Source organism: Linepithema humile, chromosome 6 (assembly GCF_040581485.1).
Source record: "Linepithema humile isolate Giens D197 chromosome 6, Lhum_UNIL_v1.0, whole genome shotgun sequence".
Lineage (NCBI taxonomy): Eukaryota > Metazoa > Arthropoda > Insecta > Hymenoptera > Formicidae > Linepithema > Linepithema humile.
Genome location: NC_090133.1, coordinates 12,680,391 through 12,708,030, shown reverse-complemented (window position 1 = coordinate 12,708,030; position 27,640 = coordinate 12,680,391). Strand labels below are relative to the sequence as shown.

The 27,640-nt window shown below is 35.0% G+C and overlaps 2 protein-coding genes across 3 annotated transcripts in view; one reads left to right on the top strand and one right to left on the bottom strand.

Moving 5' to 3' along the window:
* The first annotated feature begins 3,122 nt into the window (after positions 1-3,122).
* On the top strand, positions 3,123-11,707 carry LOC105669012 (S-adenosylmethionine mitochondrial carrier protein homolog). Of its 2 annotated transcripts, none has more exons than XM_012361756.2 (6): positions 3,123-3,368; positions 7,694-7,850; positions 7,930-8,039; positions 8,685-8,928; positions 9,043-9,181; positions 11,470-11,707. In XM_012361756.2, the coding sequence occupies exons 1-6, from the start codon at positions 3,303-3,305 to the stop codon at positions 11,585-11,587; spliced, it is 834 nt and encodes a 277-aa protein (XP_012217179.1). In that variant the 5' UTR covers positions 3,123-3,302; the 3' UTR covers positions 11,588-11,707. The 2 variants fall into 2 exon arrangements, with proteins under 2 accessions (XP_012217179.1, XP_012217180.1); XM_012361757.2 differs by having other exon boundaries at positions 3,124-3,368; positions 8,688-8,928.
* Positions 11,689-27,640, bottom strand: part of Hsdl2 (Hydroxysteroid dehydrogenase like 2) — an 83,446-nt gene continuing 67,494 nt past the window's right edge. The window contains exon 8 of the mRNA XM_067358247.1: positions 11,689-13,802. Within this exon, the coding sequence (XP_067214348.1) occupies positions 13,690-13,802 (113 nt within the window). The 3' untranslated portion in view covers positions 11,689-13,689. The remainder of the gene's footprint in view (positions 13,803-27,640) is intronic.

Here is a 27,640-nt window from a genome sequence, read left to right as displayed (position 1 = left end):
CTAAGTCCACTCAGCCTTTATTCGGGATCACGATTACAAATTTTAAAAACTTGTTAACTATTCGAGAGTTCGCGGAGATCTCTTTCGGAGCAATCTTTACGTACGAGCTCAGCTTGTATTACAGTGTTGCCACATCTCGGGCACTTATACTTAGTGTCTAACCAATAGGTGGCAGGAGCAGGACTTATCTTTTTAATGAAATTCTTACAATATTTTGTATTTTATGTCAAAATACTGTAATTTACAAGCCTCATAACTCGAAAAGTACTTAATGAAAAATAACTTTATTATAGTGTTTTGAAAAGCTCTTGACACCAGCTATTAGATTTTGGAATCAAAAATAGGGGGTTTATTTAAAAAAATAACTCTGACCTTCAAATGACCTTGAAAATTGACTTTAAGATCAAAGTCACTAACACAAATAGGTGACCCTTATTGTCCTGAACAACTTTTGTCTGAACCATTTTTCTGTATTTGGCTTACTTACGGAGAAATTTACGTGGATGGATTAAAATGGCCCATCCGGTATATATATATATATATATCTTTTGTAAATATATAATGTAATAAAAAGTGGTATAATAGGGCTACAGGCGAAGATCCACTTTAAAAAAAATCTAACGCGCTATTAGTGGCACCTCATGAGTAGCGTGGAAGACCACTATTAATTATTATTACTAAATAATTATTTATATATTTTTTTTTCAGTTATTTATAAATTTCACGTGTTCTTCTTTAAATATATTCATATTTCTGTTAAATATAATCACATTAATAAATATATGTATCATTATGTATCATGAATAAACAAATAGTAAAAAAAAAAGTAAAAAAATCTACATAAATCTCTTTGACTTATTTCTTGTTAAATCAGGCCTCGGAATTATTTCATCTTTTCAGCCGATTCTCGTGGTATATGCCTCCTTTCCTCTCTTCACCGCGCGCGCGGCAGCCGCTAGGGCCAGCGCCGCCGAGCGTTAGGAGCAGCGCTATCCGATAAATGTTGGGTTCTTCTTCCTTGATCATTAAAAGTTAAAAAAATTTATTAAAAATATTTTTTTTATTTTTAAATTTATTATGTGAAAATATTTCAATAGATTTCCACGTCACCCATGAGGTACTATTGCTATTGAGGAAAAAAATATTTTTAATAAATTTTTTTAACATTAATCGGATAGCGCCGCTCCTAACGCTCGGCGGCGCTGGCCCTAGCGTTTGCCGCGCGCGCGGTGAAGAGAGGAAAGGAGGCGTATACCACGAGAATCGGCTGAAAAGATGAAATAATTCCGAGGCCTGTGTTAAATTATCAAATCTAAATGTGATCTATATAAGATGTACCATAAACTTGAAAAAAATCGGACACCACTCAGTCTCGAAACCTGATCTGCGTTGTGATAGACCAACTATTTTCCGTTAAGCCACTGCACATTATTAAGAATGAGATCGATGCTATCGTTACTTGTATTACATTTGCATAAAAGACTGAATTTCTTTCTACATTGAAATTATTATTTAAATCACTCTTTACGATTAATACTTTTTTTTTTTTGAAGGATCGAGAAAGAGAAAACATTTTTTAATACAGATCATATGTTAGTTATATAAAAATATGTATATTTTATTGTACATGGCATGTACTAAATATTACAAAAACATTATAAAAAGCATTTTTTAATATAAAAAATTTTTTATAATTATTTAATAAAAACTGATTTGTTATTGTTAATAAAAAAATTAAAAATAATTTTACAATTCTGCAATAAAAGCTTATTAAATATTATTTTTATATTAACATTATTTTAACATTATTTTATTATTAAACTTTATTTTAATTTATTAATTTGATTATATACAGTTGAAAAAAATGCAAAAAAAGGAAAAAAAAGTTGCAAAAAGTAGGTCTCGAATATGGGATCTTTAATATTCAAGCGATTCGCCTTACTCGATTAAAAAACGCTTGATTCTTTGTTGTACGTTGCTGTTGATCAAACAGTCTAACGCACGGCAAGGACGCGTGACGTAAATAGCTTCGCTTGTGGATATAACATGGACATGAACCATCTCAGAAAATAGACGTGACTTTTTGACCAATGCGGAAAATGGACGTGGCTATTTAGTTCCTAAGCCGGCCGGAAATGGACGTGCGTCACTAGCGTACGGCCTAGAGAAAGCGTCGTACGGAAAACGGCAGCGTGGCCTCTCTCAGGTTTCTCTCTGTTACTAGTAATAACTAGTAACTTGTAGTAACTTTTACGGAAATTTCATGAAATTACGGCTCTATGGGACACAAGGAGATAAAAACACACGTAACGTTACGGACGAAATACCTAGTAACTTTTGTGGACTTTCAGTGCGGATTACGGGCTGTATGTGACGGCACCCTAACTCGAACTTGAATTATCGTAAACACCTTCTAGCAGTCTAGTTCAGAACTAAACGCATTCCATCAAGTATCCAAGCACGGTGTTTGACCGTGTCACACAGTGTCGATCTGTGTTTCCTAGATGGAAAGCTCCCATTATGTCAAACACTGTGTGATTTTGTGTCACTTGTGTCTCTTGGTAGAAAACTACCGTAGTAAACACTGTGACTCGGGAAAAATAATATCTTGTCGTGATTTGTTTTTAATATATTCCTTATATAACTGTACAACTTAGTAAAGAGCCGGATTTTGCAATTTCGTCCTTAAAAATTTATAAAAAATTAAAGTACACGTTTTTATAAAAAAAAATTTTTTTAACCATTTTTCCAAAAAATTACTCATTACTAAGTTACGTATATTTTTTTTCAATATAAATATCATAATTGCTATGCGTTTTTTCCGTAATTATTTCCGAAATTTGTTTATTACGATTTCGAGCTTTACTTCTATTCCGACAGAGGTGCTAGTTTCACTCCTGTCGACCCTTAGGCCGGTATTCATAGTCCGTTCTTATATTCAAGATCGTCTTAAGCACGAACTTATATTCGCTCTCTTCGTCAGACACAATCTATGTTTGACGAAGAGAGCGAATATAAGTCCGTGCTTAAGACGATTTTGAATATAAGAAGGGACTATGAATACCGCCCTTAAAGCTTACTACATCTATTGTAGACCCGGCCTTATATTTATATGGAAAGCGCATTCTATCTCAGTATCTATAGAGTTCAGTGCTTGAAAATTACATTGTACTGTGATTATATCGTAGTCAGGACGCATTGTAGAATGTATATAATTTAGTGGATTGTACCGCGTTATCGAATTACATAGTTAATAAAAATATGTAGAAATTGCTTTGTAAAATAACTTGGTTGCAAACAAAATGATAGAAAGTGAAAAAAGCAGAAAAAAAACAAAGATACGGAATGTCTTTGTTACTTCGCTTATTGTGAGCAAAATGTTTCATTATAAATTGCGTTTATAATATAGTTTTATTATATAGACATATTTTACATACGTTTTAACTTTCATGGATATCTGTGTTTTAAGTGATATTTTTCATAACAAAAGACAAATGGTATCATAAATAGACTGATTAGAATTGTGTGTTAGTCTCTAAAATCGGAAACTGATTTTTTGGTTTTTGCTAATTAACTCGCTCATATTAATCTATATTTTCATTTGTGAAAAGAAATATAAATAGAAGAGTACTCATTATGAATATTATCAAAACAATCATTAAGAAACTAAGCCTATTTTTTAATGATTTTATGATTTTTAAGTTAGAATTTTATTAAATTTTTTAAGTGTTTGTGTTTTCAATTTCACAGTTTTATAGCAATTTTCAGATTTATCACAGAATATTATTTTAGCATATAAAAAATTTTTTTAAATTTGAAAACTATAAAAGTGTTGAAAAATTGCCCGGTCTCTAAAGATTAATAATTTTGATAATTTGAATAATTATTTTTATCATCAATGATGATGAAGATAATGATCATTAAACTGTTTCATTCTATTTTGAATCATTTTTACCAATGAGTAAAGTTTAAAGAAGTAAAGATAGTTATTAATTAAAATTAATCATCTCAAGATCATTTAGAATGCATAAAATTAAAAAAAATTATTTTGACAACAAAAACGGTAGTAGCAAAAAATTAAAAGTGAGCTTAACCATAAGGTTTGCGCTTTGATTATCTTAAAGTCTCGATTCATCCGATCAAAATTCAACTTACTTTTTCTTTTATCGATTTTATAACTGACTTTTTAAGAAAGGCAATGAAAACTATATTAGTGACTAATGGCAATGAAGTCAGAAGATCAAAACAAAGAGTAATTTCTAGTTATAAATGTAACATGTAAACAATACTCGCACACTGATTCTTTATATACTAGGTGCGCAACTAAGTTTCCGGGTTTCACACATGAATGGCGCTAACGATACATGTAGTCGATATACATGTCTAGGGTTGTGTTTTTTTATTAACTTGGACATCTGTCAACAATAACCAGTCATAATACCAACACATATTGCAACGCAAAAATATTTTTTCTAACAATAAAGATGTCGAGTTTTGTGCCAAATAAACAGCATTTGCGGGAAGCTTTGCTTTTCTGCTTCAACTTGAAAGAAAATGCAGCTGAAGCACGCCGTTTGCTTGAGAAAGCCTACGGCGAACATGCACAATCGAAAACTACTTGTGAAGATTGGTTTAAACGCTTTAGAAATGGCGATTTCGACACTGAGGACAAGGAGCGCTCCGGAAGACCAAAAACATTTGAGGACGCCGATCTGCAAGCGTTATTGGATGAAAATGATACGCAAACACAAGACAACAACAACTGATAAATTTGAACCATGCATTGCTCGAAAAACGGCCAGAATGGGACACGAGACACGAACGAGTGATATTGCAGCACGACAACGTTCCGTGCCATCGCACTTCCATCGTCCAGGACACCATCAAAACGCTGAAATGGGATCTGCTACCGCACCCGCTGTATTCACCAGACCTGGCCCCTTCCAATTATCACTTGTTCCGGTCGATGGCACATGGCTTAGCTGGGCTACACTTGGCCAATTTCGAAGAAGTGCAAAACTGATTGGATAAATGGTTTCGATGCAAAGACGCGTCGTTTTATCGTCGCGGTATTCATGTATTGCCAGAGAGATGGCAAAAATGTGTAGCTAGCGAGGGACGATACTTTGAATAAACCGTTTTTTGTATTTCTCTTGAAATTTTCCATTTTGCATTGATAAAAAAAAACCCGGAAACTTAATTGCGCACCTAGTATATATATATATTACTTAAAATTATCTTATACTTTAAAGTTACTAAATTTACCTGAAAATAATTTAAATTTTACAGCAAATATTTTCAGTTCTCTATACCTGTTATTTTAGTGTTCTTATTACGTTTCTTTATTGAAAACTAAAGAAACATCAGAATTAATTAAGATTAATTACTAAATTTAATATAGCGAAACTAACATAAATGATAAAAACAAAAAAAGTATTCAATTTTTCATTAAAAGAATCTTGTATCCTTAATACTTTTTATATACACTAATAAAACTCTAATAAATAAAACTTGTGGAAAGTGTTTTATTCCAGAGATTCACTGACCGAAAGTTATTTACTTACAACTGTAGCAAAACATGAGCATTGTACTGTGTAACTCATTGTAACAGCATCTGTGATTAGTAATTGTTTATTTTGTTTTTTCTAGATAATTTCAAGGAATAATCCCATCTAAAAGTCGTTTTTTTTTTTTTTATTAAATACAATACAATATTCTTATTAATGTTGTAGGAATCTTAAGCTTTATTTTATTGTGATCATTACAAGTTACAAAAGTATAAGAAGATTGCAATATCAAAATATCACATAAATTATGTAGTGAGCTCCAATATTACAAGCTAACATACGTTTTTATTGGACAAAATAGTTGTAATTAGTATTATTATCCTAACAAATAATTACAACTATTTTGTCCAATAAAAACGTATGTTAGCTTGTAATATTGGAGCTCACTACATAATTTATGTGATATTTTGATATTGCAATCTTCTTATACTTTTGTAACTTGTAATGATCACAATAAAATAAAGCTTAAGATTCCTACAACATTAATAAGAATATTGTATTTTAATTCAGATCTATGTTTTCTGCATTTGCTCACTCAATCTATTCTGATTTTTTTTTATGTTTATCTCTTTCTATAGCGATTCCCAATTGCCTGTCAAATTATAAAATACAAAACTGCGCACATCCCATACAGCACAAAACATCCTCAGGATATCCTTAGGACATCGAGGATATTTCGGTGTCCCAAGGATGTTCTGAGGACATCGAGATCTCCCAAGATGTCCTAAGGATATATAGGATATTTTGTGCTGTATGGGATAGCTTATGCTTACAATATGAAATGCATTGTTTTGAAATTTCAATGACTTTCAGCTAATATTTTATAACAATACATTCTTAATTTATTGGCCCATAATAAAGATCCTAAGTAAATGAAGCTGTTTTAAGTGGTTATATTGGTCAACAAAAATCAACTTTTTTTTGTCACAAGAACTTAAATGAGTAAATCTAATAGTATTTTTTATGCTGAAATCAAATATATTTTTAGATTTTCTCTATCTGACACAGTAATTAAATAACATATGCTCAGATAGATTTGGATGCATCTTTGATATGTAATTGCAGCATGTATCATATAAAAATTTATCCAAAGATGCGTCCGCACTAAATATTAATTTACAAGTTACATTTTGTCGACATGTTATGGTCACAATTAAATACTGCAGTTATGCGCAACAAATGTCAATCATGCATAACATATGTCGCCAAATAAAGTTTGTCTAGAAATATGACAACATAATAGCAGCATTTAATTGTGATTAAAAACCATTTGTCTTTTGTTATGAAAAATATCACTTAAAACACAGATATCCATGAAAGTTAAGTATTTAATTTTATCAAATTAAAACCATACTTACAATACTTACAAAAGTATTATTATTTAAGTATTCAATTTTATCAAATTAAAACCACCCAGATAATAAATATGCTGAACATTAAATGAAAGCATACAATGATATAATTGTAACAGTATACAATGATGATTGTTTTTAATCGCAATTAAATGCTGCTATTATGTTGTCATATTTCTAGACAAACTTTATTTGGCGACATATGTTATGCATGATTGACATTTGTAGCGCATAACTGCAGCATTTAATTGTGACCATAACATGTCGACAAAATTAATATCAAAATTAATAATAGTGCGGACGCATTTTACATAAATATGCTACAGTTTTATATGACACATGCTACAATTATGTATCAAAGATGCATCCAAATGTCTATGTGAGGTCTATCTAATGTTTGGGGTGGATGATAGAACAAATCTGATTGCATATTTGAATTCAGCGTAAAAATATACTTTAAAGACACCAATTAATTTTCTTATGATAAAATTAGTTTTTGTGTTGACCAATATTATTTATACTTATTGGTGGCATAGATAACTTAGCATTTTGATGACAATTAAAAAAATAATTATAATTATTAAAAACGTAAATATTTACATTGACAATTTCGTTCTAGCACTAATTAAAATTTTTTTTTTTCACTAAAGTTTTATATACAATTTTTAATTTTTTTAAATACATTATAACTTATGACTAGTGTAAAATATTAATTTTAAAAAATCTAACAGGGTTATATACTTTTACACTAGTATAAAAATTGCTTATATACAGGCAGGAGGTGCCGCAGGAACATTCGTTGATGTTGCATTATTTCCATTAGATACGTTGAAAACTCGATTACAGAGTTCATATGGATTTTCAAGAGCAGGTGGGTTTATGGGTCTTTACAAAGGAATTTGTCCAGTTATAATTGGTTCAGCTCCAACAGGTAATGCTCCGCAATATTTATCCGCAATCAATTTAAAATTTATTTACATGTTCTTATCTCCACATACTTCACATTTTAGCTGCTCTATTTTTCTTAACATATGAGGAAATTAAAATTATAATGCAACCAAAAATTTCTGTAAAGTATTGTACTGTACTTCACATGGGAGCAGCAACATTTGCAGAAATGGTACTACATTAATAATTATTGTTTCCATATAATATTTATAGTAAAAAAAATTAACAAGAAAAAAAATAAAACATTGCTTTGTACAACTTGATAAGTTGTCCAAAGTTCTCTCGAGGCTCAAAGTGTACTAATTTCAAAGTCAAAATTGCCTAAAATCAATTATGAAATTTATAAAGTTAATTGAATGGGTGGCTGAAAAAACGTGTGTGTATTACAAATTTAACAAATATTTTTTTAGGAAAAAACATTAAATATAATTATACTGAAACAATCGTGTATTCATTTAACTTTTGCTTAAAAACCGGTATTACAGTGTTTCACAGTTTGAATTTCACCTTCATTTTTAGTGAAAGAATGTTGAATTACAATACTAATATCTGAAATACATCTGATAGTGGATAGGTGCGAATATCGTGGAAAACATTGTATATAAATTAAAGTACTGTGAATAGCTCTTAAGTATAAACGTGCGTAGTATTCTTAGTTTCTTTATATTTATATAAAATTTATAAAATGTAATGTGCAATGTATTTTTAGCCACTTATAGATTATTCAATTATAGATTGAAGATTGTTTTAATTTGTTTAATTAATTCGTCTTTTGAATCATTTCGAAAAACATTCATATTAATCATATTACTTTAAGCAGGTAGCGTGTTTGATACGAGTGCCAGTAGAAGTCACAAAACAAAGAAAACAGGCACTAATATTGGATAAAAAATTACTCGATCTTAAAATACTATATCGTGGATACTGGAGCACAGTGTTGCGAGACACGCCTTTTAGCATTGTACAGTTTCCATTGTGGGAATATTTGAAAACGCTTTATACTTGTCACATTGAAAGAAAAATACATCCTATGGAAAGTGCGATTTGCGGCGCAATTTCAGGTTTTGAGATACACACATGTCAAAAAATAAAAAAATAAATAAATTAGTCTTCTATAAATAGATTACTCTTCTTAATTTTTTATATGTAATAATAATGCAATATAATAATTTTAGGAGGCATCTCCGCAGCCGTTACGACTCCGTTGGATGTTGCAAAAACGAGGATAATGCTCGCCAATACAACATTACTTTCGTCAGAATTGAAAATATTGAATGTACTTCATAATGTATATATAGAAAACGGTTTCCGTGGGTGAGTTTTTTTCGCAACTTTTTTTCTTTTCTGAAAGTAAAGTTAGCAATTTTAAATGTCTCTATTTAAAATTTATGTATTTTATCTAGATAAAAATAGAGATATTTAAAATATATGTAGAGAGAGGGAGAGAGAGAGAAAGGGAGAGAGAGAGAGAGAGAGGGAGAGAGAGAGAGAGAGAGAAGAGGGAGGGAGGGAGGGAGGGAGGGAGGGAGGGAGGGAGGGAGGGAGGGAGGGAGAGAGAGAGAGAGAGAGAGAGAGAGAGAGAGAGAGAGAGAGAGAGAGAGAGAGAGAGAGAGAGAGAGAGAGAGAGAGAGAGAGAGAGAGAGAGAGAGAGAGAGAGAGAGAGAGAGAGAGAGAGAGAGAGAGAGAGAGTGTTCTATTTTAAATGTTAGAAACAAATATCTCGGATAGTAAAAAAGATACAAAAGTATTTTGAACAAAAGTAGTAGGATTTTGAGGGAAAAAAAAGTTAGTAAAATTTATATGACCTTAGAATGATTTTGTGTGAAAAGCCCCGCCAAAATCAATATAAAAATCTTACATGGACACGTCTATTTTTTATTGCATATTATTATAGTTTATATCAAGATGTTTTTAAAACACGCATTACGAACCCTTTCACAATAAGAATTGAGATATTTCTCATTTTATTATGACAAAGGATTCATAACAAAAACAACTCTTGCCAATTGTTTTATTTTTTCAAAAAAAAAAAAAAATATTTTGTCATTCTTAAATTTTCAATAGAACCACCTAAACTTCCTAACAATGAATCAAGGCATGTTGTTTATATGTTGTTTTGAGAATTGATGCAACCACACCGTAAGTTCCACCTGTGATAATCAGAATACGCTATTATCTCAATTTCCTCAATTTTTGATAGGGGTTGTTTTTGTTACGAACCCTTTAATTGTTTATGTGAAGTAGGGAATATTTCATAAAGTATTCACCTTTTCTTGATCTTACCTCAATAATTTTTTATGTAGAATGATGAAAAGAATTGATCGATCATATTAACTTTACATTTGCAATTTTGTACAATACAGCATATAAAATGCAAAATAACTGCAAAATGTTATAAAATTTTTCAATAATTTTTTTGTTTTAAATATTAATTAATTTTTCTCACTATTCTACACCTAAAAATAGTAAGATAACATTATCAAAAAGTGAATGTTTACGAGATATTCCATATTTTACATAAACAATTGTTATAATAAAATAAGAAATATCTCAGAAAGTAAAAGAGTTTAATAATAAGCGTTTTAAAAATGTGATATCAGTTATAAGAATATGCAATAAAAAATAGTTCCAATTAAATATTGTAATGTTAAACCGGACGAGGCTTTTCAAGGTCATCCCGAGATCAAATAAATATTCTTTTTTTCCATTTTTTCCATCTTTTTTTTTCCTTGCAATCCTACAATTTTTATCCAAAACACTTTCATATCTTTCCTAAGAGGAGATTACGATTTAGAGAATCGAAAACAAGGCATTTTTTCGGGAATTATTTTGAAAAAATGAAGAGATTAATCTGAGGTTTAAATATCGTATTTAATCATGTTTATTAAATTTTAAACAATTTTTTAATTTAAAAAATGACTAGATTAATTTAATGTTAAACTATTTTTTTCAATTTTTGTTTTAAATTCTGTTTAACTGCAATTTGTTTTGCCGTTTTGATGTGTCTCGCCAGACGACTTAATATTAAACTGTGTAAAGTCGTGAATTTTAATTTTTTCTTAAATACAAATTATTTAAAACTCTTAAAACATTACTAAATACGATGCTTAAAACCTTATATTAAAATCTCATTTAAAAAATTGCCAATTAAAGCTTTGTTTTAGATCGGAACTTTCTCTTAATTTCTGAGATATTTGACTGGGGCATTTAAAATGATACACCTTAGGTTTGTTCGCGTCGCATGCCCCAACATGTTCCGATACGCTCCAATCTATAGTATACGTCAGGGCTCGGAATTATTTCATCTTTTCGGCCAATTCTCGTGGTATACACCTCCTTTCTTCTCCTTGTTACGTCTAACGCTCGGCGGCGCTGGCCCTAGCGGCTGCCGCGCACGCGGTAAGGAGAAAAAAGGAGGCGTATACCATGAGAATCGGCAGAAAAGATGAAATAATTCCGAGCCCTGGTATGCGTAATGTAATATTATAGATTGGAGCATATTGGAGCATGCGATGCGAACAAACCTCTTGTGTTTATATTACATATATATGTATTGCATATTTGTAAAATAAAAAATTTTATTGAATGCTTGAATATCGTAGATTATTCGCTGGTTTTGCACCAAGAGTAATATGGATTACATTAGGAGGTTTTATGTTCTTCGGAGTTTATGAAGAAGCAAGAGTACTTACGCAGACAATATTTCCAATGCTAAAGTAAAAATACAGCTATACAATTCTATGCGATATTATATGAAAGGATAATGTGTTTTTGTAATTATAAATTGTACTTATATTATTATTTGAAATAGTATGAAACAATTATTCGAAATGTACAAAACGTTTATTTCTTCCATTGTATACAATTTTTTCTTATAATAGCTATAAATGCGTAATACATAAAAATACAATTTTACATTATTTCTTTACTTATATTATTATTTTGTTTTGTAAAAAATAAAAAAAATATTCTTTACATATTATTAAAAATTTGTATGAAATAGAAGTTTTATTTTATAACTAGCGAAGATAATCATTATCAATTAAACTGAAAACATTGATACTAACAATAAGTATGAAGTTGTAGTAATCTATATTCATTCTCATTTCCTCAAATAATAAATTTATTCGTTAACTTAGAGACGATATTTTCTTAACAAAAATATTGAGATTAATAGTTTTTAAATTAAAAGTGATAATATTAGTATTTTAAACAAATTTTAATGATATAAATAAAGAATAATCTCTTTTATTGCTAGTAAATTTGGCTGTAACAAGGCTTTTAACACTTCATTTAACACTTGATCATAATTAATTTCAATTGCAATTTTTGTTAAATAAATATTGGTTCCATACTATGTTACCTAATTTCAAATACAATGTTGCATCTTGTGTTATAATTTTCTTATCTTCGTAAAAGATAAAAATTGCACATATTAACATGAATATAAAATATTTCTTTTATAGATTATTTTGTATGTTGTGTATATTACATTACACTTTCGCGGTCGCTCATGTATTTTGACATTTATATTTTGGTATAAGTCAGGAGCCGGTCACGTAATTTTACGTTTATTATTTTTCGCATCATTGTATTAGGTCGTGTAATATGAAATGTCGGACTTTACATCAGTTCAATATAATAGAGCGGCTCGAAGCGTTGAGCGGAGCCGAATATATAACAATCGCGAAAATGTGTGTGTGTGTTTTAACCATATATAATATATTACATATAACCGTATGAGCACTTCAGAGGTAAACTGTGTTAAGTCACATAAACAATTTTTCAGGAGAAGGATCTAAAGAGATTTTTCGCTTTTGACAGGCTCTCAGTAAAATACTTTGTAATGTTTTGCAGATTTTTTTGTATTCATAGAGAATATCAAATTTCAATATGTTTCAGAAAGGAAGTTGTATGATTACGGAATACGTTTTTAATGTGACTTAATACTGTTTACCTGATGAATGTGACTTAACTTTATATAGTTAACATCTCTATTGAAATGTGAAAATATTCATTGAAAACATTTCTCATTGGGTAAAAATTGGAGTATAGTTTTGTAATAACAATAACTCAATTTTCGAAAAAATGTAACTTAACACAGTTTACCTCTAAGGTGCTCGTATGTATATCATGGAATATGTATATGTATATTATGGAATAATATTACAACATATATTTTAAAGGTAATAAAATTAATAAGAGACAAAGTGCGGAATATTACACACATATTAATAGATAGATTTTTAATAAACAAATAAAATTTTTAATAATTTTAACCAAAGAGATTCTTATTATATTTTTTAAAATGGAAAAACACATATCTCTTTATACACACAATTAGACATACAAAAATACATAACTACAAAAAATCATGGAAACAGAAATTGTGTAAATGCAATTGTGCATATTAATAAATAAAGAAAAGAACTGTTTGCATAAAAAGAAAAAATGCTTTAAGCAAATAAAAAAGTACACATGCAGTTGTTCTTAGGTAACATTTTTTAATACAAAAAAATAAAACACTTCATTACTAAAATGATTTCTATGAGGAAACAATTGAATTTACATAATTAGATATATTTTTAATGTAAAAATATAATTTTTAAATATTTTGATCAAAGAGATTTTTATTACATTCTTTTAAGTAGAAAAATATATCTCTTTACCCACAATTTGATATACATTAATACAAGTAACTACAACATCTGGAAACAGAAATTGGGTAAACGCAATTGTGAAATAGCAGTACCTTTGATTTATCGAAATTGATTAATTGTAAAGTTTTCTCTTGTAGACTTGGTTTGATATATATTTCCGTTTTACAGTTTGGATTTTAAACTGCTCATTAATTTTTCCAGTTTCATTGCTTTCTGCAGATTTCCATTAATGTTTAGTTTTCCCGTCATAAACGCAGCAGTAGGTTTCAGTTTACCTGTATATCGATAAAATTAAAAAATATAAGAGATGTTTATTTTAAATGCCCCAGATAAATATCTTGGAAATTAAGAAAGATACGAAAAATTTTGGACAAAAGTTGTAAAATTATGAATGAAAAAAAAGATGATAATATTTATGAGATCTTAAAATGACCTTGAAGTTTCTCAAGTCATAAAAACATGAAATGGGAACTCTTATTTTTTATTGCATATTCTTGTAACCGATGTCAAAATATTTTTGAAACATTCGTTACAAACTCTTTTGCGATGAGAACTTTTTAAAAAATATTTCTCATATTTTATTATGATAATTGTTACATAAAATATAGAATATATCATAAAACATTTACTTTTTGATAATGTTACTTTACTATTTTTAAATAAAGAATAATGTGAAAAATTAATTAATATTAATAATTAATTAATATTAAAAAACAAATTATTAAACAATTTTAAATATTTTGTAGATATGTTGTATTTTATATGTAGCATTTACTGCAAAATTGCAAATTTAAAAATTAGTATTACCAATCGATTCTTTTCATCATTCTACCGTAAGAATATTAAGATAAGATTAAAGAAATGTTATTAATTATTTTATAATATATTTTATATTTTGCACAAACAATTATTAATTGTTATAATAAAATGGAAAATATTTCAGGAAGTTCTGATTGCAAAAGGATTTGTAATGAGTGTTTTGAATTGTAATGAGTGTTTTGAAACATCAATTACAAGAATATGTAATAAAAAATAGGAGTTTCTATGTAAGATTTTTATGTTGACGGGGTTTTTTAGATAAAGTTATTTTAGCGTCAAATGTAACAATCTTTTTTTTCCCCTTAAAATCTTCTAATTTTTATCCAAAAAATTTTTTTTATATTTTCTTTAATTTCGAAGTATTTGCCTGCGACATTTGAAATGGAACACCCTGTATGTTAATATTAATAGTAGCGGATCTATATTTTCAGAAAGCCTAAAACTAATATTTGTAAAAAAATAGAAAAAAAAGAGTTTATAAAATATTTATAAAATTAACATTTTAATTTACACAATATAATTACAAATATGGGACAATTCAAGAAATGATATTTAGCAACACGTATTTGTATCTAATGGCCGGTTTATGCTTCGGTCTTAATCTTAATCTTAAGAGTTGATAACGTAGAATGCCATAAGGGCGTTTATACTTCCCTAGTCTTAATCTTAGTCTTAATCTTAATCTTGGAAAGATCCCATCTTTTAACTTTAGTCCCTAATGTCCTAAGGCCGGGCCAATGAGGTAAGTCTGACGTCCGACGCAGCACGAAACCGCGCGAAATAATGGTTTTCGATCCGTGTATATTTAAAAAATTGTTCCTGATCGTATTCAATATTCAGCATATCTTTCATTAAAGAAAAGAAATGACTAGTTTCGTGTCTTTTTCGATTCAGTGGCCGAACAGCGTATCTCCGTGGTTTTCTTTTATTTTTTTTTTAATTTCTTAATAATACACATGCTGCATAGGCACTTGATAACAAAAGTGCCATTCCAAACATTAAAGTTTTTTGCCGCTGACGATTCATTTTAACATTCACTATAATTTGCAGCACCGGGATCTATTACAATTTGTAGTTAGGTTAGGTTAGGTTTTGTTACATTTGCACATGCGTAGTCCGAATTTCCAGGGAAGCATAAACGAGTCCTTAAGATTAAGTTAAGACTAAGACTAAGATTAAGATTAAGACCGAAGCATAAACCAGCCATTAAAGAAGAAAGGTCCATAAAAAATTATATGAATATAGGTATTTTTCAGATTTGTGTTATTTTTGGACAATAAATTAATGAGAGTGTACACGATTTAAATCAGTGCTCGGAATTAGTCTGAACATTTCAGCCGATTTCCGTGATATACGCCTCCTTTCCTCTCCTTACCGCGCGCGCCGCAGCCGCTAGGGCCAGCGCCGCCGAGCGTTAGGAGCGGCGCTATCCGATTAATATTAAAAAAATTGATTAAAAATATTTTTTTCCTCAATAGCAATAGTACCTCATAGGTGACGTGGAAATCTATTGAAATATTTCCACATAATAAATTTAAAAATAAAAAAAATATTTTTAATAAATTTTTTTAACTTTTAATAATCAAGGGAGAAGAACTCAACATTTATCGGATAGCGCCGCTCCTAACACTCGGCGGCGCTGGCCCTAGCGATTGCCGCGCGCGCGGTAAGGAGAGGAAAGGAGATGTATACCACGAGAATCGGCCGAAAAGATGAAATAATTCCGAGCCCTGTATTACATAATATTACTGCGATAAAATGAGTAAAGCCAACGGTACACGGTACGTTTTTGCTTACTGGATTGATTGCGAGCTAGTAAATTACTAAAAATACTGTATACTGAATGGTGTATTTCTAATATTTTACTAGCTCGCAATCAATCCAGTAAGCAAAAACGTACCGTGTGCCGTTGGCTTATGTCCCAGTTGCGCATAGAATAAATCAGACACAGCAGGTTGAATGAATCGGACACAGGTCCAATCGGACACAGTGACAATAATAAAACTGCTATCCCGTCGCAGCGGCCGATATGCAAACCTCGGCGCCGCGTACTGCGCTCGACTCAGTTAAAATGTTCCGCAATCAAAAGATTAATATTTTATATAAAATTTTGTACTTGTTAGAAAAAAACCAAGTGTCTTACGACTGATTTCAAATGCACTACGTATGTTTTGTTACAAATACATCACATACATCATTAATGTGTTATACAGGGTATCCAAAAAGTCCTGGAACGGTCAAATATCTCGAAAATAAAGCATTTTCGAGAAAAATGTTCCATACGAAAGTTGTTGGATTTTAAGTGGCGCATTACACAGCAATGTTAGTGTGACCTTGGATAGCGTTGTTAAGGTCACGTAAAAATCACTTTGAAATTTTTAAATGGAAGCCCCTATTTTTTTTTATTGCATATTCTTGTAGCTAACCTCAACAGCTTTTCAAAGCATTATAATAAAGTTCCGTTCCATTAAGTATTTTCCGAGTTATGCTAGAAAGATACGTCCCGCACGGAACATAATATCCAATGAACGTCCATATAATCTCCATAACTCCATACTACATCTATCTCTACGATGAATATTAGATAGGTTTCTATTAGAAATCCATATTATTTCCATAATAAATGACGATATAAATCCATCATAAATGTCTATTAGACATCTGTTATTGATGTTTGATAGAAGTATCAGTATCCATAGTAACGAATATTGTTAGGGCATCGTTGATGTCAAACGTTTTGGCTGATCATTCAGCCATCTTCAGTGCTAACGTTACAAATCTGTTTAGTAGAAAGATTGTGGTTTCAATTCGTCATTAATAAAATTATTTGGAAGTAAAGTAAAAAATGTGATTGCGAGATAGTCTTGTTTATGTAGGTGTTAACAGAATGTCATCATGTTCTCGACTATCTCACAGTCGTGACATTCTATTAACACCTACATAAACAAGACTATCTCGCAATCATATTTGTGACTTTACTTCCAAATAATTTTATTAATGACGAATTGAAACTACAATCTATCAAAGCTCTATGAAATATCTATGGAACATCTATGATTGCTCCATATGATATCTATGAATATATTTAATGGATGTCGAATGGAGGTATGTAATGCGGAACTGTCGATGTCTAGTAGACATCTATAGGAGATTACATAGATATCTAATAGAGGTTTCGAATCTCCATGATGAACATCTAGTGGATATCCATTAGAGGTTTTTGTTCCGCGTGGGGTACGTGCCTTCTTCCTGTGTGTGTATTTTTTCCATTTGACTTTCTCGTGAGCCGCGTTCTCATTCTGCATCGGCATCACTGGACAGACTCATTCGGACTTCTTTGCGGCTGCGAGGAGCTAATAAAGCTAAGAAAAGCGAGTACAAGCCAACAATACGAATTGTAGTTTCTTTTTTCATGAAATACAGTATTGTTGTTATTTAAGCTGTTTGAAGCTACTCATCTCCCGATCCCTGCTTCCTACACTATTTTGATACATTTTTTGATACAATTAATTAAAAATGTATTTAATTGACAAGGGAACCTCGCGAACCCGAAAATTCTAATTTTAATAAAACTTTACACATGTAAGGAGGGTTAACAGATGAATTTAGAAATTTTTAGTTGCTGCCCAAAAACGGTTTTAATGGGTGAAACTACCCCTTATACATAAAGCGGCTTTTTGCTATGCTCAAATATTTGGATAAAGTTCCGAAAGAGTCAACTCTCCAATTTTGCTGTCGTTTGGTATACTACTGTATTTTGGTGCGCTGATTACAAATATGATAATGAAAATTACAACAAGATCATTTTCAAGGTAAAAACTACTTAAAAACGACTCAAAAATTATCGTTTCTTTTAACATTATCTTGATAAATATTGATGTAACAAAGAAATGTTTTAAATAAAAGTCGTAGCTCTTGAAAAAATACATCATTTATGCTCTATGCATTTTTTGCATAGAGCCAATATTTTTCGAAAAAAATGAGATAATAGGAAAGACACTCCCACTGCATCCACGCATACACTTTACAACGCCAAGCGAGATTCTACATGGGTTTGCAACTTTCCACGCAAAGCGAGACGTTCTTCAACTATAGTACTTCACAGGTGATGTGGAAATCTATTGTCCCACATCTCTGATCTAGATAAAAATCTTTTACTTACGAACAATGTTTATATTTCATAATATTTACAATCATGATATTCCTAAAAAAAATGTTACATACAGAAATATTTCTTGCATCAGGAACAACGTGTTCTCACCACGAGTCCATAATATTTTCAAATATGCCTGGTTTAAAAGTGGCTACATCGAAGAACGGCCATCGCAGTTTGAAAATCCAGTAAATTTTTGTTTCTTCGGAAAAGATATACAAGAAATATCACGTTGTTTTATATGTGGCGCACCTGCTATAATACGTTGTTCCTGGTGCAAGGAATATTTTTGTATGCAACATGTTTTTAAGGAATATCATGATTGTAAATGCTATTAAATATAAGAATTGTTCATAAGTAAAAGATTTTTATCTAGATAATTACAGTAATGTTTGTCATAAATATTCTTATACATATTATTACTAATGTTTGTAATAAATATCTTTATTGTACATTATAGGGAACGCTGTCAACACATATGGTGTAGTAGGTCATGTAGATAATGGATCTTGAAGTAGTGCTACAAGTATTCCAGGATCTATTCCATTAAGGTCGGGGGGTAACAATATGAGGGGGGATTTTTAGCAGATAGGCAGCTTGCACATTGCATTTGGTGTAGGTCGAAATCTGCACTATCTTGGGGCACGGGCCCCAGGGTGTCTTTTGAAGACTTTTCCTTTCTCCTAAAAAAAAAGCTTGTAACAATGCTCCTTTCTCGACGCCGCGAATCGGCTCGCCGGAGTCAAGGTTCGAGAGAAGGGGAAATCCAGACTGACGTAACTCGGTAAAATATGGTTCACAACGTTTATTTCTCAATGGGCGGTATTCATAATCCGTTCTTATATTCAAGATCGTCTTAAGTGCGGACTTATATTCGCTCTCTTCGTCACATACAGATTGTGTCTGACAAAATGAGCGAATATAAGTCCCTACTTAAGTTGATCTTGAATATAAAAACGGATTATGAATACTGGCCAATATATATATTAAGTGTTAAACTTAGTTTCCGTTTCTCACAAGTAGATGGTGCTAGCTACAGACGAAATAAATTTTGATGTTTAAAGTTGCTTGTTTTATGAAGAATAAACATTGGTCAATACAATTTAGTGTGCAAAGATTGATTATTGTGTAAACAGAGAGATTTTTTAATCGATGAAAAATGAATCGTAATAAAGTATTTTTTTGACATGTATTTCTCCACTATTTCGACATGAAGAAAACTGCAGCTGAAACGCATCGCTTACTGTCCGAGACTTATGGTGAAGAAGTTCCATCAAAAACAACGTGTATAGAGTGGTTTCTATGTTTTCGAAATGGTGATTCTAGCGTGGAAGACAAAAAACGTTCAAGACAGCCAAAAAAGTTTGAGGATGCCGAACTTCAAGCTTTACTGGATGAAAATCCATCTCAAATGCTTTTAGAATTATCGAAAGTGTTAGATGTTACTCAAATGGCTGTTTGCAAACGCTTACATGCCCTCGGAAAAATTCATAAGGAAGGAAAATGGTTGCCACATGAGTTGTCCGAAAATGCCATCTTAAACCGTTTGTCCATCGCAACTTCTTTGCTTGCCAAGCAACATGAAAAGAGTTTTTTGTGGCGTATTGTAACCGGAGATAAAAAGTGGATCTACTTTGATAATCCCAAACGAAGAAAATCATGGGTGGATTCCGGGCAACCATCCACTTCGACACCAAAACGAAATATTCATGGACATAAGGCTCTGCTGTGTGTTTGGTAGGACCAAGAAGGCGTGCTTTATTATGAGCTGTTGCATCCAAATCAAACTGTTACCGCTGATCGCTACCGACAACAACTGCATCGATTGAATGATGCATTGATGTAAAAAAGGCCATCCGTAGCTAGTAATCGACGCAAAGTGATCCTTTTGCACGACAATGCGCGACCGCATGTTGCAAAAATCGTGAAAGACACACTTTTGGAGCTCAAATGGGAAGTTCTTCCACACCCAGCGTATTCTCCAGACTTGGCTCCATTGGATTATCATCTTTTCCGATCGATGCAACACGCGCTCGGAGACACACACCTCCAGTTATGAAGAAGTTCAAAAGTGGGTGGATGAATGGTTTGCTTCGAAAAATAGCGCATTTTATCATCACGGAATTAGTCTGCTGCCAGAAAGATGGGCAAAAGTCATAGAAAATAAGGGAAAATATTTTAATTAATGTATTTATTTTACTCTTTTTCTAATAAATGAATTTTGTAAGACGAAAAATGATAGAAACTAAGTTTAACACCCAATGTATTATCTGTACAATGTTTGCGCGACGGCGCGAATCGCATTGCGCGTGGGTCAGTTAAAGTCTTACGATCTAATTATGTACAAGGGGCGTGGGGTCCCTACATGACGGGGTACCGGGAGAACCCTGGTCTCGGAGAAGAAGCAACCTTTCTCCGTCGGCGGGAATGGCGGAAGGCCGAACACTGAGAGGACCCTGGTCTCGAAGAAGGAGCAACCTTTCTCCGTCGGCGGGAATGGTGGAAGGCCGAACATTGAGAGAATCCTGGTCTCGAAGAAGGAGCAACCTTTCTTTGTTGGCGAGAATGACGAAAGGCCGAACACCGGGAGAACCCTGGTCTCGGAGAAGGAGCAACCTTTCTCCGTCGGTGGGAAAGGCGGAAGGCCGAACACCGGGAGAACCCTGGTCTCGGAAAAGGAGCAACCTTTCTCCGTCGGTGGGAATGGTGGAAGGCCGAACACCGGGAGAACCCTGGTCTCGAAGAAGGAGCAACCTTTCTTCGTCGGCGGGGGTGCTGTCTTGGAAGCGGTAGAATACCTCGGAAACTCCCTGAGGCAGTGGTTAGGCAGGATTTCGGATCAGGACAGGTATCGTTATACTGGCCGAGCCGGCTTATATACCCAGCTCGGGTCTCCCATTTACGAGTATCGGTTGCGTAGTAGGAGTGGTCTCCATGCTGGGGCGCTGCATGGGCGTTCGTAGGCGTCATAAACGTCGGGCCTATTTTCGGGCAGTCGGTCGCTTTAGGGACGGTGTGCGAAATGTATCGTCACAAGCTTTTATAGAGAATTATCATAGAGATGTTTTTAAGATAAAACTTTACACATATGTAGGAAGAGGAGTCAATAGAGGAATTTAGAAATATTAATTGCCGATCAAAAATGATTCTAAGGGAAGAAATTACTTCTCATATGTAGAGCGGCTTTTTACTTTTCTCGATATATCTCGAAAATTATTCAAGATATAAAAGAATGTTTTATACAACAATTTTATAGGAAGAATACCTCTATTTAACAATTTTCTTTAAAAAATATTTTTTCAAAGTTTTATTAAGGTAATTAAATAGAGGTGTTCTTACTATAAAACTTTTGTATAAAACATTTTTTGATATCTTGAATAATTTGTTAGATATATTGTAAAAAGCAGAAAGCCGCTCTACATAAGGGGAGGTTTTACTCCTTAAAACCGTTTTTGGGCAGTAAAAAGACCCTGCACAGTTCTTATGAAGAAACCGGCTTTTGTCAAATTGGCTAAGTTTTTTATATGTGGTTGTTTTTATGATGCTGATCAAAAGTCTCAATGAGCATGACCTCAGAAAAGCTCAACTTTTACGATTACGGAGTTCTAAACTGCTCAAAATTGTGTATTTTATAGAAACCGTGTTATGGAATCGTGTATCATGCCGGTAGTACTTACATGTTTATATATCTAATTTTTTTCGTACTTTTTTAGATCCTTCCTGAAACCTTCCACCTTCTTTCGGATCTTCTTAACAAAGTAAAACCTAAAAGAGCCTAGTCTAAAAGAGATAAATAGTTTTTTAATGGTTCCTATTATTATATCCAGGTCATTAATTAGTAACCGTAAAAGTTGAGCTTTTCTGAGGTCATGCCCATTGAGATTTTTAATCAGCATCATAAAAGCAACCATATACAGGGTGCGTCAGCTAAATCCGGACAAAATTAAATTAGAATTCCTTGCTACGTGTGAATTTAGGAACAAATGATTGTTAATGTTCGCGTTAGTCAAATGTTGGTGTAAAACGTGTATAACCTTTAAAATGTCCGAGTTAATAAAATCAAGTGCGGAATACAATCGAAGAGAGGCGATAATTGAAGCGCTTCGCGCCGGACGTTCGCCGATCGAAATTATTCGGTTCTTCAAGTACTCAAGATCGACAAAAGTGAGTTGAAGGAACGACCGTTGGCTCGCCCGTGATCCCGAGGATGTCCCCATAATAGGCAGGACGAAGTTTCCAGCCAATGTTCACGTCTTAAGCGTCTCTAATGAGGGTGATGTCATGCCGCCGTATTTCTTTAAAAAGGGAGAAACCATCACGAAGGAGGTTTACCTCCAAATTTTGAGGACTGTAATAAAGCCATGGATGGAAACTACGGCCTCCGGGAGGCCGTACATTTTTCAACAAGACGGTGCACCGGCTCACACAAGCCAATTAGTGCAAAATTGGCTTAACGATAACGTGGATGCGTTTTGGTCCAAGGAATTCTGGCCTCCTAATAGTCCGGATTTAAACCCCCTAGATTATTATGTTTGGTGCGTTATTGAAAGATTGTCTAACAAGTCCAGGCACCCCAATGTGGCAACTCTTCAAGCCGCTATTAAAGCAGCATTCGTTGATTTAGACAAGGAGCAGTTGAAAAAAGCGTGCTCGCGCTTCAGGCAAAGGATTGAAGCAGTGATCGCAGCAAACGGGGGTTATATAGAATAATTGCACTCAGAGAGGATCCCTTAAGCAACGTACAAAAAAATATTTCATAATTTCAAGTTTTTTCTGAGTCTAAAGAGTGTTTTAATAAACAATTTATTTTGTCCGGATTTAGCTGACGCACCCTGTATAAAAAATTTAGCCAATTTGACAGAATCCGGTTTCTTCATAAAAAATGTGCGGAGTCCTTTCTAAATTCATCTATTGATCCCTCCTACATGTATAAAGTAAAGTTTCAAAATCAGAATTTTCGGGTTCACGAAGTTCCCTTGTGAGAGAGAATAATAGTTCTTATGATACGAGGATATGGAGACAATGTCAGGACTTACGAAGCAGTGGTTGCTTTATTTAACAATACATTTCCAGATCGTACGCCTTTCGTACGTATTTCAAAATCTACTATTCATTGAATTGTAATTCAATTTCAACAATCAAGTTCAGTTAAAGATACGTGAAATCTGACTAGACAACCTACTCGTAGTGCGCATCGGGTAATACTAAAGCTGGCGGTACTGTACCTTTCAAGCATCGGATCAAGCACTTCATAACTCGGAAAATACTTAATGGAAAGAAACTTTATTATAGTGCTTTGAAAAGCTCTTAAAGTCAGCTACAAGAATGTAATTAAAAATAGAGGTTTCCATTTAAAAAGTTCAGTGATTTTTACGTGACCTTAATAACGCTATCCAAGATCACACTAATATTGCTGTGTAATGCGCTTAAAACCCAACAACTTTCATATGAAACATTTTTCTTGAAAATGCTTTATTTTCGAGATATTTGACCATTCTGGGACTTTTTGGATGACTGTATACATATGCAATTTTGAATATCCGGGCTTAAATTAGGAAATTGAAGGTCTTGAATTCTAATATGCTGTTCTATATTCACCCTATAAATTGTTTTAAGAAAACATTTAAAAATTTATAAGCTGCAGCAAGAAAATATGGTAGAGCATTATACATGAACGATATGTAGTTCTAGTTTGCAAAGACACATATTTTAGAAACTGTGGTTCAATTATATAATTGAATGTTATGTAAAAAATCGTGATAGCTCCACTTTACTTGGTAGGAAAAAATATATAAAATTTCAAAATTCAATATTAAGATGCACTGTAACATGTATTATAGCGGAAGATGGGTATGTGAACACTTTTCAATTTATCATAAATAAAATAAAAATTATACAACAATGAACTTTTAGGTCAAAGCAGATAACAATGCTTATTTCTTCATGTATATTTATAATTGTCGTAAATGTTTCGGTCTTGTCATGACCCTTTTCGATACATTTACATTATGGTATTAAATCTATCTTGTTGTATTATCTCTAACGGTCCCTAACTGGTAACAATGTTTTATGTCACTAATACTCATTTCACTAATGCTCAACACATTTTGAAAATTTAATTCCTAATAATATTCGGTTATAACGAATCGTAAGCCAAATTAAGTTAAATAAACCGAATTACTGTTACTAGGGATTTACTGTTTAAACTGTATTGGTAGAAACGAACATAAATCACTCAAGGTTTGTTCGCATCACATGCCTCAACTTGCTCCTACTCGTTCCAATGCGTTCCAGTCTATAGTATACGTAATATAATAATGCAAATCTTCAATTACAACATAATGAAACAGACCCTTTCTTATTATCAGGCTATAGTTTAAATGTGTTTCACTAACTAAGAAAAATCTAGCACTACCTGCTTCCGTTAAGACTTTATAAATGTAAACACTTCCTTCTCATTTTGGCCTAATTGACTGTTGTGATCGACCGTTCGAAAGTTTTTGATATGCACTTTTCAAATCTTTTTTTCAGAATTTAATTATTTCAGTTAATGCTGAAGCTGCACTGCATTTTATGAAGCTCAAAATTTGGGGAAAATCCCCTATAACTAAAAAATTCTAGGGAATTTGAAAAAAATAACAAGAGTAAAAATGTTAATTTTTTTGCGTACAATTTGAATCCTAAGTCAAAAATAACCTTCCTATTTGAAAATACAGAGATAGGGGTTTTGGTATTTTTTCCTCTGTATACGTCATTTGGCTGAATTTCTGTTTGAATGCAAATATTAGTATCATGAACGTATCTGTAAATTTTTTGAAATAATGGTTATGTTTTATTCTATTTATGAGGATCTTGATGTTAGAGGAGATGGATGTGGGGAGGGACTTGGACCCCCAAACCACGGTGGAGGGCCTCCCGATGGAAGATTTACTGGGGGACAGGGGTGAGGGACCCGCTGAGGGAACGCAACTCTCCCCCCCCCCCCAGGTCAGGACACGGGCGGGCCCGCCCTCTGTATAAAGAAGCGGGCGATAGGCGGCAGCTGCTCCGCAAGGGGCGGGGTAGGCCCCGCAAAGATGGGTCGGGCCCTTTTAGGCCACGCCCGTTGTACTCGTCGGACACCGACTCGGGCGAGGAGTGCGATGGGGCTACGGCGGGGACATCCACGGCAGGCAGTGCAGCGGAGGGCACTGCACTGCCCACGGCCGGCGGTACTGGGGGGGGGGAATTCCCCGACCAGAAATTGTGCCGCCGGCATTTACCGGCCTCCAAAAGAAGAAGGCCGAGAAGGAGATCTGCCGAATGGAGAGGGGCACCTCCGAGGAAATGCTCGTCAGCATGGAAGAAGTGCGCCAGCGGGCCACTGGGCTAAAGGGCGAGCTCAGTGGCAAGCTGAAATTCGGGGTCTACGTCCTCAGGGAGGCCGTCCGGACGTTGGCCGAACGAGCCTTGGAGGGCGGGGACCCCGGCTTCTGGCGCGGGCGGGTCTCGGCGCTGGAGAGGGACATGGAGTCCCAGAGGTCGGAAAATGGCCGTCTCCAGCGCCGGATCCGCAAACTCCAAGCGGGGAATGCAAATCTCCGTGCCGGCGAGAGGCCCGTCTTGCCGGTGGTAGAGGGGTTTCCCCCTAGCCCTGGGCTGGCAGGGGAAAGTACCACCAGAAAGGTGGATGGGGACGGGGCCTGGTCCCTCCGTTCCACCCCGTCGGGCGACCCGCAGGTGGCGGCGAGCCTGGCGGGGATAGCCGACACCCTACGCGAGTTCGGTGATCGACTGATGGAGCTGGAGGAGAGAGTGGCAATGCCCCCTCCTCCGACAATAGCACCTGCCCCCTCCCGTTCCCGGGACCTCCCCACTGGGGAGGGGGGGAATAAGAGCAAGGGGGGAGGAATAAAGAAGAGAATTAATGGGGGGCGGTGCCTCGGGGGGCGGGGGGTGTTCCCCTGTCCCCGTCGGAGGTTCCCGCCGTCCCCGTCATCCCCCACGCTACGGAGGCGATAACTGCGCCGGAGGCGGTGGAACCCGAGTCGGGGTACACCGTCGTCCGGCGCAACAAGAGATGAACCGGCAAGGCTAGGGGAGAGCCTCGCCCCCCCCCCCACGCCGGGTCCACTGGCAGGCCAATCCCCTCCGATAAGGCGGCTCCCAAGGGGGCGGCGCCCAAGGGAAGGGCGGCGGCGCACAAAGGCCGCAAGCGCCTCCCACGCACGGCGGCGGTACTGCTTTCCGGCCATGGAAACCAGGCCGGGGCAATGATCGTCGCCAGGCAGAAAATCTGCCTGGAGGAAGAGGTAGGCCAGCTCAAAACGGGCCTAAAGGCACGGAGGGCTTTCAACGGGGATCTCCTGCTGGAGATTCCCGGGGGACCAGATGCGGAGGCCAAGGCAAGTCGCCTGGCCTCCGCAATGAAAGTAGCCCTTGAGGGGTTCGAGGGGGTGGAAGTGTCCCACCCCTCGAAGAAGCTTGACCTCCGGTTAACGGGGGTCGAGGAATCGGTCTCCGGAGAGGAGATCCGCGGCGCTATAGCTAGCGTGGGCGGATGCTCCGAGCCGGAGATCCGAATTGGGCCACTGAGGCCGACAGCCCAGGGGGTGAGGACCGTTTGGGCCCAATGCCCGGCGCGTGCGGCTGTAAGGGCAGCGGAGGCTGGGGTCATCGTGATAGGGTGGTCCCTGGTGCGGGTGGGCCTGCTGAAAAGCCGGCCCATCCGCTGTTTCCGCTGCCTAGCACAAGGCCACGTGCAGCAGAGGTGTCCGTCCAAGGTGGACAGGGCCCTCTGCTGCTACAACTGCGGTGAAATGGGGCACAAGGGGGGGACATGTCAGCGTCCCCCCCCCGGTGTCCAATTTGTACGAGGGCGGGGAAGGGGGCGAAGCACAGGGCCAGATCGGAGGCTTGTCCTCCGATCCCCTGCGCCCCCGGGTCCCCGCAACAAGAGGGTGGTGACTCCTCCCCCGGTGCCCGGTGGGGCCACCACGCGCGTTCCGCGGGTGGTCCTCACGGACATACGGAGGTTGGAGAAAATTTCGCGGGTGAGGTCCCCGGAGCCGGACCCTAGCGGGGTCGGCTTATGCGTGGGCGCCAGGGTCACGAGGGCGCAGTCCTCGCGGACCCTGGCGGAAAAGCGCCCCAGGGGCAGTG

Bases quoted from the DNA above. Each gene is read 5' to 3' on its own strand.
- LOC105669012 (XM_012361756.2), top strand. From the start codon at position 3,303: ATGATAGAAAGTGAAAAAAGCAGAAAAAAAACAAAGATACGGAATGTC. The intron at 7,851-7,929 runs GTAATGCTCCGC...TTCACATTTTAG, and splicing joins AATTGGTTCAGCTCCAACAG to CTGCTCTATTTTTCTTAACA. The intron at 8,040-8,684 runs GTACTACATTAA...TATTACTTTAAG, and splicing joins CAGCAACATTTGCAGAAATG to CAGGTAGCGTGTTTGATACG.